The sequence below is a fragment of the Saccopteryx bilineata genome, chromosome 1 (genome assembly GCF_036850765.1).
Source record: "Saccopteryx bilineata isolate mSacBil1 chromosome 1, mSacBil1_pri_phased_curated, whole genome shotgun sequence".
Lineage (NCBI taxonomy): Eukaryota > Metazoa > Chordata > Mammalia > Chiroptera > Emballonuridae > Saccopteryx > Saccopteryx bilineata.
Window position 1 is genome coordinate 106,373,822 of NC_089490.1, and position 13,157 is coordinate 106,386,978.

Below are 13,157 nucleotides of genomic sequence, written 5' to 3' on the forward strand. Positions count from 1 at the left end.
ACTGATGACTGATGCTTCTCATCTCTCTCCGTTCCTATCTGTCTATCCCTGTCTCTCTCTCTCTCTGACTCTGTAAAACCACAGGGCTTCAGTTTATGCTACCTGAGATGCACATATGTTGAAGATATGTGTGGAGGAGCAGCAAACACACCTCTCAACAAGCACAGTTGTTTTTCTAGGACTCCTGACTGCTATTTCAGCAGCCCCTCTGCATGCAGTTTAATGGTCAGCCAGAGATTTGGGCAGAGTTTTGAAATTTGGATCCCATTCCTTTGGTGGGTCCCTGGTTTTAGGGTCCCACTCCCAATTTCCAGTTTTTCTTCCAACAACCTTGACCGTAATTTGCTACCACCTCAAGCTAATAAGATTGCAGTGTCTCACTCCTGGATTTGAAGGGGTGAGGGACACTGTCAGGCAAAAAGCCACAAACTCGTAATTATTACCTGTTGCTGAATAAATTTTCCTGTGGTTTATGCCTGCTTTTATTCTTTTTCAGATATTTAAAAAGTGATTTTCATTTTATTTTGTCTATTTTCCTAATTATTAACTGAAAGTGGGTCCACTTGACCACTCTAGGCCGTCCCCATTGCCTTCTTACAAGGACATAGAAGTGTTCTTGTCAATTACTTTGATATATTAATGATAAGATTTTTCTAAGATCGTTATGCCTTTCAAATTAGGTTATTTCAAACCCCACTTTGTAGACTATTATTTATATAAAGACTTTTATTTGGGTGGCTCATTTGGCTCCTCTGAAGTTGAAAGAAGGGTTGGCGAACTTTTGGTTAAAGGACTTGATAATAATTATAAATATTTTAGGTCTGTGGGCCATATGGTCACTGTTGTGACTACTGGACTCTACCATTGTGCTGTGAAGCGCCAGACACTATGCAAATAAATGATCAAGACAGTGTTCTAGTAAAACTTTATTTACAAAAGCAAGTTGCAGCTCTGCCAACTACTTTGTCAATTTCTATCTTGATCATTTCTCTTGCCAAGCAATTGAGCTTTTTGAAGGATTTTAGCCATTGGGATTTATCAACCAGAGGAGGTCCTGATTAATGATTGGTTGAAGAACTTAATAACTTTCTCATGCCTCTATAAATCTATCTTATTTCTTTATATCTCGTATTTCATAGTACGGATAATTAAACTTTATGTAATTATTCCCTGTGGATGGACATTTAGATCTTTTCCCATTAGTATCTATTAAAAACCAGGCAGAAATGAACATTACTACTAACAGAGTTACAGTATAACACAGATTCTTACTCGAGGAAAAGCCAGGTAGCGGGTCCCCGCCTCACCCCTCCTCCGCCTTTTTAAAGAGAGGGGGTGTACAGCAGGCGAATGCAATGTACGCAGAATAGTAAAAGTCCTTGCTCTGCTGTTTGTAAAGTCACTCGTCCCCTGGTACAGCAGTTTTTTCTCAAGAAGCAATCGCATTTGACGTGCAAGAGGAAAGCAGCAAGCTCCCTGACGGTGGCGACAGGGAGGCGTTGGCAATGCCAGCTTCCTGGAAGAAGCGCCTGGACAGCCACTTCCTCTAGGACCACGCCTTCCTGTGAAGCCCCCACACCATCAATTTTGCCTTTTCTAGTGAGCAGTTCCCAGGCATGAAAAATGGCCTGGAGACAGCAGGGCGATATTGAGGGTATTGGTGTGGCATGACAAAAGGCCCAAAAGAAAACAGGACACCTAAAAGACCGCTGCCTCTATGGCAGCCCCCATCCCACCCCCACAGCGGAGGACTCGCTTTCCCAGCGGCCCCCGCGGTCCGTAGGGGCGTGAAGCCCAGCCAGCCCTCGCTAGCGGGGGCGGGGCCAGGGCCGGAAGTCACGTGCTGTGACAGCCGCTGGGGTGAGGCTGCTGTAGTCGCCTAGACTGGTTGGGGCTGTGACTGAGGGAGGCAACGAAGTGATGGCGGTGGAGACTCTGTCCCCGGACTGGGAGTTCGACCGCGTTGATGACGGTTCACAGAGTAAGTGGCAGAACAAGGGCTGCGGGTGGACGCTCTCGCGTGGGCCTCAGCCCTGGCGGTGCTCCCAAAGGAGGGCTCTGTCTCGCTGTTGCTGCGCAGCCGTCCAGTTTGGGGCACTTGCTGCTCGTTGGGGTTTGAGAAGGAAGCGCCGTCGAGCGTTACTTTCCGGGGTGGAGGGGTCTCAGCAATGGCGGGTCAGGGTGCCCGGTAAGGGCTTGGCGATCAAGGCGGTGACTGTCCTAGGGAGCCCGCGGTGGCCCTGGGGGAGCGGCGTGCGCTCTGCAGCCGGGGACGCGGGCGGGGCGGGTCCTGCGCGTCCCGCAGACCCGGAGCGCAGGCTGGCGGGGTCTGGGCGCTCCGGGCTTTCGCCAGGTCCTCCGAGCCTTCACTTCCAGAAGAGGCTGAGGTCCGGGTTCCTGCTTCGGTTTCCTGTTTTTCTTTTTTTCCTCCCCAGCCAACTTTTGGAACTTTGAGTGCACCTTGCTTTACATTCTTATAGCCAGAGAATCTAGAGAAACGGAACTCTTCATTATGGTAAAAATAACACGTGAAAGCTAGTTTATCTCCTTCCATGCCTTTTATTTACGTTAGATTAAAGTGATGTCCTGCAGTTTCCCTTGCGGTTAGAAAGGTGTCACAAATTACAGCAAATCGCCTTCAAATCTTGCTTCAGAAAATCGAATTGTCTGATTTAACTTGGAAGCCCAATCAAAGAGCACTAACAAATTCAATTCCACGCAGCATAATTTAGAAGCCAAACTATTTTAATGAAACTCTACCTGAGATTAATGCAAGTTGGCAATCTGTTTCTTATCTTTGGTGATATTAATTTGCATAAATGATATAAGTGATATCGGGACATGCTGCTTGTGAATTTGTTTTTTAACGTAGTTTTTCCAAAAGGTGACTGTAATTTTTAGAAATTACATGTAAATTTTTCTTAATTGTACAAAGGAAGACGCATGTACAAACTTAGATCTAATTAGATTTTATTAGTCTCTCAAAGAAGCCTGCATTTAACCCAGGATGATTTGCAATTTTTCACAAAACATTCCACAAGATATCATCTTTCATGCAGCATTAAAAAAAATTCTTGGTGGTAATAACAAAATCCTTTAATTTTGCGGGTAGAGGATTCCTTACTGTTATAAACTGAACTGCACCTTGTTGTGTATGACATTTTATGGATAAAGGTCCCCTACTCTACCTTTGGAATAAGTAATGAATTCTTATGTGTAAGGTGGGATCTTTACTTTCATCTTCAAGAAATTGCAGTAAAAAGATAAACATATGGGGTTTGAAAATGGTTCACCTTGGAGTGGAAAGATCAGATTTACTCAGCAGATGTTTTGTATGTACCAGGCACTATGCTAGGTATTAGGGATACAAAGATAAAGCATTTCTTGGAAGTAGGTTTTTGGAATTTCAATCTTGAAGAATCACCATGTAGTACTTACTTCAAATCTTTTTAACTTTCACTCATTTTTAAAACCACTGCTTTTTCTTTTTTTTGTATTTTTCCGAAGTTAGAAGCAGGAGGCAGTCAGACAGACTCCGGCATGCGCCCAACTGGGATCCACCCGGCATGCCCACCAGGGGGCGATGCTCTTCCCATCCAGGGCGTTGCTCTGTTCTGGCTGGAGCCATTCTAGCGCCTGAGGCAGAGGCCATAGAGCCATCCACAGCGCCTGGGCCAACTTTGCTCCAGTGGAGTCTTGGCTGCAGGAGGAGAAGAGAGAGACAGAGAGGAGGGAGAGGGGAAGGGGTGGAGAAGCATATGGGCACTTCTCCTGTGTGCCCAGATCTGGAATCGAACCTGGGACTTCCACATGCCAACCGGCCAGGGCTAAAACCATTTCTTATCTTACCAGCAAAGAATTTGAATGTTGTTTTCTTTTGCCTAGTACTTTGTGAATTCCCAAGCAGGCTAAATGGGTAATTTATTGGCATGTGTTTCTGGTTTTTTTGTTTTTTTGTTTTGGGGAGAGAGAGGTGAGAAGCAACAACTCATAGTTGCAGCATCTTAGTTATTCATTGGTTGCTTCTTATCTGTTGTGCCTTGATGGGGGTAGGGGGAAGGACTCCAGCAGAGCCTGTGACTTCTTGCTCAAGCCAGTGTCCTTGGGCTCAAGCCTTTGGTCTGGAGCCAGCGACCATCGGATCATATGTGTGATCCCATGCTCAAGCCAGTGACCCAGCGCTCAAGCAGGATCAGCCTGCACTCAAGCCAGTGACCTCTGGGCTTGAGCCCGGGACCTCAGCATCTCAGGTCAACATTTTATCCACCGTGCCACACTGATCAGGCTCTTTCTAGTTTTGTCATTAAGAACTCATTTGCTGGTTCAGTACAGCTATGGTTATTTTACACGTAACTGAGAACTAGAGGTGTACTTGGGATTTTAAGAATCTTATGTGGTTTTTAATTTAAGCTGTGGGGAAAAGACCTCTCATCTCTGCCTGATTTTCATTAATTTTTGGACTGAATCATGTCTAGACTAATTGTTTTTCAAAAGTGCCTCGGTTAATGCTATAATGAGATATAAACCTTAATGAACTAAATTGATCCACCAGATTCAGTGTGTTAGTTGAAAAATAAGGGAGAATGGGGAGCTAGGTCTTTATCCTTAATGAATAAGAAAATACTTTATTTTAGAGTTTGTTTAGCATTGTTAATGTGAGGAAAGAAAAAATTTATCTTTTTTTTAAAGTATATGATTTTTTAATTATTTTTTATTTTATTTTTTTCAGAGAGAGAGAGAGGGATAGACAGGGTCAGACAGGAACGGAGAGAGATGAGACACATCAATCATTAGTTTTCCATTGCGCGTTGCAACACCTTAGTTGTTCATTGATTGCTTTCTCATATGTGCCTTGACTGCGGGCCTTCAGCAGACCGAGTAACCCCTTGCTGGAGCCAGCAACCTTGGGTTCAAGCTGGTGAGCTTTGCTCAAACCAGATGAGCCCGTGCTCAGTCTGACGACCTCGGGGTCTCAAACCTGAGTCCTCTGCATCCCAGTCCAATGCTCTATCCACTGCGCCACTGCCTGGTCAGGCAATTTTTTAATTTTTTAATTTAATTTTAATGGGGTGACATTGATAAATCAGGGTACATATGAAAATTTATCTTTATTAGGAGACAGATTAATGAAGTTATTCACATTAATAAAAACTGAGTTGGAGTTGAATTTGCTGCCTTTATAATAAGTAATGAATTTTTATGTATAGGGTGGACTATGTACTTTCATTAATATTGAAATATGCTGTTATAATTCAGTTTATTCTATTGACTCTCTAGAATCTATTAGTATGTAAACACTGTAAATATCAACCCAGCCCTGGTTGGTTGGCTCAGGGGATAAAGTGTCAGTCTGGCATGTGGATGTCCAGGTTGGATCCCTGGGCAGGGTATACATGAGAAGCTATCATTTGTTTCTCTTTCCCTCCTCCTCCCCCTTCTCTCTCACTTCTCCTCTGGGAAGCCAGTAGCTCCATTGGTTTGAGCCTGATTGATGGGAGTGTTGGCCTCAGGCGCTGAGGATAGCTCTGTTGATTGAGTATTGGCTCTAGATGGGGGTTGCCCAGTGGTTCCTGGTGGAGGCACATGTGGGAGTCTATCTCTATAGTTCCTCTACTCTCATTTAAAAAAAAGAAAATCAATCCAATATTCCGTACTTAGTGTTCTTTACTGGCTTTTCCAACTCTATTATAGTAAAATGATTAAAACAAAATATTTTGGTAAGTTTGGGGCATTATAGGAATAATACTCATTAGGATGAAGCAAGTCTAAATGAATTTTAAAAACAACATATAGGTGGCCTGACCTGTGGTGGCGCAGTGGATAAAGCGTCAACCTGGAAATACTGAGGTTGCCGGTTCAAAACCCTGGGCTTGCCTGGTCAAGGCACATATGGGAGTTGATGCTTCCTGCCCCCCCCCCTTCTCTATAATAAATAAATAAAATCTTAAAAAAAAAACAACTAAAAAAACAACAACAACATCATATAGGTGTATTTTTAAATAGTTTACTGTGTATAGAATTAAGAATTATTCTTTTAAATTTTTCTCGTATGACAACACAGATTTTTGCACATGATTCAGGTCATGAACTTTTCTTTTTTTTCAAAAATATTGTTTTTGACTGAAACAGAATCGGGTTATTGAGTTGTCTAAGGAATTATTTTATGTCTAAAAGCCCTAGATTATAGGGTAAATGGGATAGTGACTTTTTCATAATACGTTTAATTAGTTTTAACATGATATATATCTCTGTTTATGGCAACATCTGCTTTTAAAATTATTTTATCTATCTGGGAAATATTGAAAGCTGAATTATTGTTTACCTTTGAAACTTTATTTCCAAGAAGTTAAGACATTCTCGAATAATATATTTAATAATACATAATATCTACTTTGCTGTGACTTTTGAGATTATTTGAGGTAAATATCTTGTAATTTTTGTGTTTCTCACTGTTTTAAAATTTAAATTTAGAAATTCATGCTGAAGTGCAACTTAAGAATTATGGGAAATTTCTTGAGGAGTATACATCTCAGTTGAGAAGAATTGAAAATGCACTGGATGATTCAATTGGAGATGTTTGGGATTTCAATCTTGATCCTATAGCATTAAAGGTTTGATTTTGTTTTATATTTTTTAGTTATGCGTACATTTTCAGAACATCCTATATCTTGAAAACATAATTGTTATAAATGGAACATATATTATTTGGGATCTAGAAAACTAAAAGAAACATTAAGGAAAATTGTTAATTTCCTTTTGTGTAAGCCATGCATGTATTTTCGTATGTTTTTGTGTTTTTAAAGAATGAGATAAACTCAAATCCTTTAGTGTCAAGAATGACACAGGCTCCAACTCTTTGAGCTAGCTTTTTTTCCTCAAGAAAATGAAGAGGATTGGAATATAATATTCAGGCGAGGTTAATTTATATACCGTGAAATGCATAACCTTAAAATGTAATTTTTAATGAATTTTGCTAAAAACAGGTACCCATCTAACTCATATCTCAATCAAGATACATAATATTTTTATCATTTTCTAAAAATTCCTGTATGTTATTTAGGGAATCTTAATGTGGGAGTAATTTTCTAATGTATAAAATAGGTCACTTCTGCTCTATTCCATTTTGAAGTAGTTTTATCTGTTTCATTTTTGAAACTATAGCTTGTTACCACTTAATAACTAACATTTGTTATATATTAGACACTGTCCGAAGTCACATATTAACTTTTTTCCTCATCTCCAGTTCTTTGGGTTTTTAGTGTATTCACAAAATTGTGCAACCAGCACCAGAGACAATTTTAGAACTTTTTCACCACCCCAAAAAGAAATACTGTACCCATTAGTGGTCACTCCTCATCTGTTATGGTGCTTGTGCTGGGTATGTTGGATCTAAGGCAAGTTTAAATAGAATAGAGGTAGTCTCAATTTGTGTATTTAATATTCCAGTGATTCTTTTCAAATTAAAAAGAAATGTTCTTTTTCTTGTTTATATAGCTTTTGCCTTATGAACAGTCTTCCCTTTTAGAACTCATCAAGACTGAAAACAAGGTACAGATTTCTAAACCTAAACTATTTTAAAATGCTTTAGTTATTTGCTATAATTTACATTTTTTCTTTTATGTTTTCACTCACAACACTAGGTCTTAAACAAAGTCATCACGGTTTATGCTGCACTTTGTTGTGAAATTAAGAAATTAAAATACGAGGTAATTATTTGTATTCTTAAGATATTAAAAAACATGATTTAAAAGCAAATATGTACTTATATGTGTATAGTGTGCGTGAATATTTATCGAATGTGAATGAATTACTTATTTAAAGTAATGGTAGGAATAATGAGAATATTTACCATGTACTAAATACTTTGTTAAACCTGTTAATATTTATAACAACCCAGGGAGGTATGCGAGGAATAGATGAGGCAACTGAGGTTTAAAGAGGGTGTCATTGTCTGACATTTTACTGTTAGTAACAGTTTGTGAGTCTGTATACCTTCAAGGTCTGTGTTACCTGCCATGTATATTTGCTTTGTAGATATAACTGATTTTTTAAAAGAGCTTTGAAGTTGTCATATATTTTGTGTTTCCTTGCCCATGAGCAATTAAAACTGAAAGCAGTTGGTAAACTTCCATCTTTTGTTTCTCTACCTTCTTGATACTGTATGTTTGTTTCTGTCTTCCGTGAAGTAATGGGAAGATGTGGGACAATCGGAGTGGTCAGATTAAGACAAAATAAGGGCTAACAAAAGCAAGAAATAACTTTGACCATCAGTAATGTTTTGGTACTCTAAAGATAAATTGAATTTATCTGAATTGTAAGCAGTTTTTGAACATAAGAGAATTTGTATATAAGTGATGTAGCCCTCTGCTTGTTATTAAATATGTATAATTAAGAGAATCTTTAGGAATTTAAAAACGATACAGCAACTTGTAAAATTATTTTAATTTCTTTTAAACAGGCTGAAATTAAATTTTATAATGGTCTCTTATTTTATGGAGAAGGAGGTAAGTTTTAAAATTTCATATTGTAATGTGATGCCTTTTTTGAGGTTTAAACGAACAAAAAGTTAACAGATAATTTTAGAACTACCATAATAATGTATTAGTGTGAGAAAATGATCATTCAGATTTGTTTGTTTGTTTGTTTGTTTGGTTAACAGGTGAAAAGAACCCTGAGAGAAGAGCAGCAGCAAATTCTTTAAAGTCTATTTGTGATATTTTTATAAATTACTAAGCACTCTAGCTTGATGAGAATTTTCCTTAAATTTATTAAATAATAAAACAGATGGTTACTTTCAGTTGTGTAATTAATGATGTTCTCATTTTCTCTTTAGTGTAAAAATTCTGTTAATACTATGCAGATTAAAAGATGTACTAATGAATAAAAATCATTTTTATTTTTTGGTGTTGATTGAGTTTATATAAAACAATTGAAATACAGTTTTTCATGTTGCCTTTTAAAGCCACAGATTCTAGCATGATGGAAGGTGATTGCCAAATTCAAATGGGGAGATTTATTTCATTCTTACAGGTAACTGGTGTTTACTTTTTACTGAGGTTTTTCTTTGAAAAGTTTGAGTGAATTACACATAATTTAAAATGATTTCTAAAACCTCAAATGCTAAAAATGTGTACTGTGATGGTAAGACATTTAATTGGCATTGGATTATAAATTAAGGAGGTGGTAATTCCTGAAATATTTTCACAGCATTTTTAGGGAAATAAAACTCAAAATAAGTTTCTTTGTGTAATTTCATTTATGGACAATTCGTTACTGTACCTTTTAAAATAACTTGAATTTTGTACCAGGCAGGAAAAGATAATTTATGTCAGGAAAAAGTTGTTAATGGAGATGATTAAATTGTTATAAGAGAAATGATAAGGTAATTAAAGCAGTTGCACTTGATGCTTCTAACCAAATAGTTCAATTTAGATATACTTTTCATCACTCAAAATTTTAGTTATTCTAGGTCTTTATATAATTTTTTCCCTAAAGAATGAAATAACTTCTATTTCTCGCCTCCATTGTAAATTCATTGCTTGTACAATATGACAAAAGCAGAAATCGGAGATGAGGAAGAAAACCTACATCTACCTACCTCCAATAGTTGGGTACAAGATTTGATTATTTTATTTATTCAAGCATGTTAATATATTGTTCAGATCTTTTATGTCTTTACTATGTTTTTTGGTCTACTTAACCTAATTTGAGAGCATTTTGTTGAAATAAGCTTCTATTATAGTATGGGTCTATCTGGGTCCAGTCCACAAAACAATTCACACAAGGTATTTCAAAAGAGATTTAGTATAGAAAGTTGGTTACATAAGAGTTGGAGGGCTGAAAGTGGAAGGAACAGTGAGGTAATCAGAGGAAGCAGATACCCCTCTACATCTGGGGGAAACAAGGGAAAAGGTTGGGCTTGCCAGAATCTGGGAACTTGGAGGAGGAGCCCCTGGAATTAGCACTTAACACCCCTGAGGAGGTAGTGCTGCCTGGCTGCTGCAGGTACCTCAGAGAGAGCCATAGAGCTTGGTTCTGTAGTAGTGGAAGAAGCCCTAGGCTGAGCAGTCTGCCATTGCTGAGGTGATCATGATGATAAAAACAAAGAAATAGTATGCCCTTTTCTGGTCTCCCAGTTTTCCTTTCAGTGCCACTTGTTGTCAGAACCTAACAGGTCTTCTGGGTAGGAGTCTAAGAAATGTAATTTGCAGTGATTGTGTCAGTTTCTCTCCCGAGTTTTATCAAATTTAGCATTTCTTTTTGAAGATATTTTATTTGGTACATACAAGTTTAGAATTGTTAATAATTCCTGATAAATGGAATCTTTTATATTATTTGGTGACCCTTTTAAGCTATGATAATGATTATGTATATAATATATAATGTAAAGCTGTAGTATTGATAACAGTCTATTTTGTCTGATATTAATATCACTGCCCCAGCTTTGAGTTAACAATTTTTCTTTTTTTTCTTGATTCTTTCAGTCTTTCAATTGTTTTAGTTATGTTTCTTTAAAACTGCATATATCTGAATTTCGATTTTTTTATACAACCTGAAAATCTTTTGTCTTTTAATTGGGTAATTTAGTCTATTTCTAGCTTATATAAATAGTTTATTATATCTTTGAACTTGTTTCTACCTTTTTAATTTGTGCTGCTTGTCCTCCATTTTCTGTTCTTTTCTCTGCTTTTATTAAACCTTTAGAAATTTAATAATAAATGTAAAACTAGAACTGTTCAAATAAAATTGAAATGCATGAGTTTCATTTTTAAAAATGTTAAATTGTTTTTTCCCCCCCCACTCTTTTTTTTTTTTTTTTTTTTTTTTGAGACAGAGTGAGTCAGAGAGAGGGATAGACAGGGACAGACAGGAACGGAGAGAGATGAGAAGCATCAATCATTAGTTTTTCATTGTGCGCTGCAATACCTTAGTTGTTCATTGATTGCTTTCTCATATGTGCCTTGACCGCGGGCCTTCAGCAGACCGAGTAACCCCTTGCTGGAGCCAGTGACCTTGGGTTCAAGCTGGTGGGCTTTTGCTCAAACCAGATGAGCCCACGCTCAAGCTGGCGACCTCGGGGTCTCGAACCTGGGTCTTCCGCATCCCAGTCCGACGCTCTATCCACTGTGCCACCGCCTGGTCAGGCTAAAAATGTTAAATTGTTTTGGGGTCTCACTGACAGCTGCATAAAGTTCCATTTTAAACATTCAACAGATGTTTTATGAGCATAGCATATATTATAAACCATTCTTGGTGCTAGCGATCAGCGATGCACTAAACCAACAGAAATTCTTTTCCTCATAGATCGTAAAATTTAGAATAGCCATAAGTTTTTTTGTTTGTTTGTTTTGTATTTATTCTGAAGTGAGAAGTGGAGAGGCAGAAAGACAAGAGTCCCGCATGCACCTGACCGGGATCCACCTAGCAAACCCACTGGGGAGGCAATCAATGCTCTGCCCATCTGGGACGTTGCTGCATTGCAACCGGAGTCATTCTAGCACCTGAGGCAGAGGCCATCGAGCCATCCTCAGCAGCCGGGCCAACTTTGCTCCAGTATAGCCTTGGCTGTGGGAGGGGAAGAGGGAGATAGAGAGGAAGGAGAGGGAGAGGGGTGGAGAAGCAGATGAGCACTTCTCCTGTGTGCCCTGGCCAGGAATCAGACCCAGGACATCCACATGCTGGGCTGATGCTCTATCATTGAGCCAATTAGCCAGGGCCTAGAACAGCCATAGGTTTAATCAGCTTTTAAGTATGTTTGGATATAAACTGCTTCTATAGGTTTGAAAGGTGAGAGCTTCTGAAAAAATTTTAGGAGGTGTGGGACAGGGTAAATGCAAGTTAATTATTTAATCATAAACACATTCCTGGGATAATTAGTATTTTACTTGCTGGGTGCCAAGTCTGTTTATAAATCAGGTTGAAGGTAAACATTTGAAGTTATATCAAAGTGATTTCTATAGACCCTTTTCCCTCACTGTTATACTTTCTAAAATGGGCAGCTTTTGAGTTTTTGTTTTTTTTCTGAAGTGAGAAGCAGGGGAGGCAGAGAGACTGACTCCACATGTGCCTGACTGAGATCTACCCGGCATGCCCACCAGGGTGCAATGCTCGGCCCCTCTGGGGCATTGCTCCGTTGCAACTGGAGCCATTCTAGCGCCCGAGGTGGAGGCCATGGAGCTGTCCTTAGTGCCTGGGCCAACCTTGCTCCAATGGAGCCTTGGCTGCACGAAGGGAAGAGAGAGACAGAGAGAAAGGAGAGGGAGAAGGTATAGAAGCAGATGGGCACTTCTCCTCTGTGCCCTGGCCAGGAATCAAAGCTGGGACTTCCACACACCAGGCGACGCTCTACCGACGCTCTACCGCTGAGCCAACTGGCCAGGGCCTGAGCTTCTTTTCATTCAGATGTTCATTCATTCATTTGATAGGACAGAGATTTATTGAGAAGCAGTTTAGGGGTAGCCCACTGTGCTACACAGTGGATATTCAAAGAAGAAATGAGGGACTCTGTCACTTATGAATTATGTGAGTGAAATATAAGACTTAGACGTGTGAAGGAAGTGTTGCAGGGGCAGAGAAGTAGAAATGATCTTGGGATTTAGGAGGAGTTAAAAATTGCTTGAGGTATGGGTGCTTGAAGTTGGCTGTTCAACTAAAGTTCTTGTTGGAAAAATATTTTATTTTTGTCTTAACATTATTATTCTAAAATTTAGTCAGAAATGGTGAAATTTAAAAAGTAACTTTGTAACTTTTACCCAACTTGTCATTTCAGGAACTGTCTTGTTTTGTTACGAGGTGCTATGAAGTGGTGGTGAATGTAGTCCATCAGTTGGCTGCCCTCTATATCAGTAACAAGTAATGAATTTTAGAAATATTTTTGCATTTATAATAGAGATACAGGAAATATTTTTCTACAACTAGCTAATTACTTGAAATAGTTCTTTGTTCACTCATTCATTCCTTTATTCACTTATTCAGCATTCTGTGAACACTCAAGCTATTTCAAACAGTACTTGATGTCTTTAATAAAAGAAGTGATAGAAACAGTTTTTATCATGGTGAATGAATCCATTATCTGTCTGAATGAGAATTTGGACAGAATATTCAAAGAAATTTGATTGTACAGAAAAAGATGAACGTACCATGTTCTCTCTTCTTAT

The 13,157-nt window shown here is 38.7% G+C and overlaps 1 protein-coding gene across 2 annotated transcripts in view; it reads left to right on the plus strand.

Moving 5' to 3' along the window:
- The first annotated feature begins 1,851 nt into the window (after positions 1 to 1,851).
- Positions 1,852 to 13,157, plus strand: part of WASHC4 (WASH complex subunit 4) — a 67,725-nt gene continuing 56,419 nt past the window's right edge. The window contains exons 1-7 of one of the 2 annotated variants that reach the window (XM_066263419.1): positions 1,852 to 1,981; positions 6,472 to 6,611; positions 7,495 to 7,548; positions 7,641 to 7,706; positions 8,459 to 8,504; positions 8,963 to 9,030; positions 12,770 to 12,852. In XM_066263419.1, coding sequence (XP_066119516.1) covers positions 1,921 to 1,981; positions 6,472 to 6,611; positions 7,495 to 7,548; positions 7,641 to 7,706; positions 8,459 to 8,504; positions 8,963 to 9,030; positions 12,770 to 12,852 — 518 coding nt within the window. In that variant the 5' untranslated portion in view covers positions 1,852 to 1,920. Of the gene's footprint in view, positions 1,982 to 6,471; positions 6,612 to 7,279; positions 7,395 to 7,494; positions 7,549 to 7,640; positions 7,707 to 8,458; positions 8,505 to 8,962; positions 9,031 to 12,769; positions 12,853 to 13,157 lie in introns of those variants that run through there. The other variant, XM_066263428.1, reaches the window with a different exon arrangement.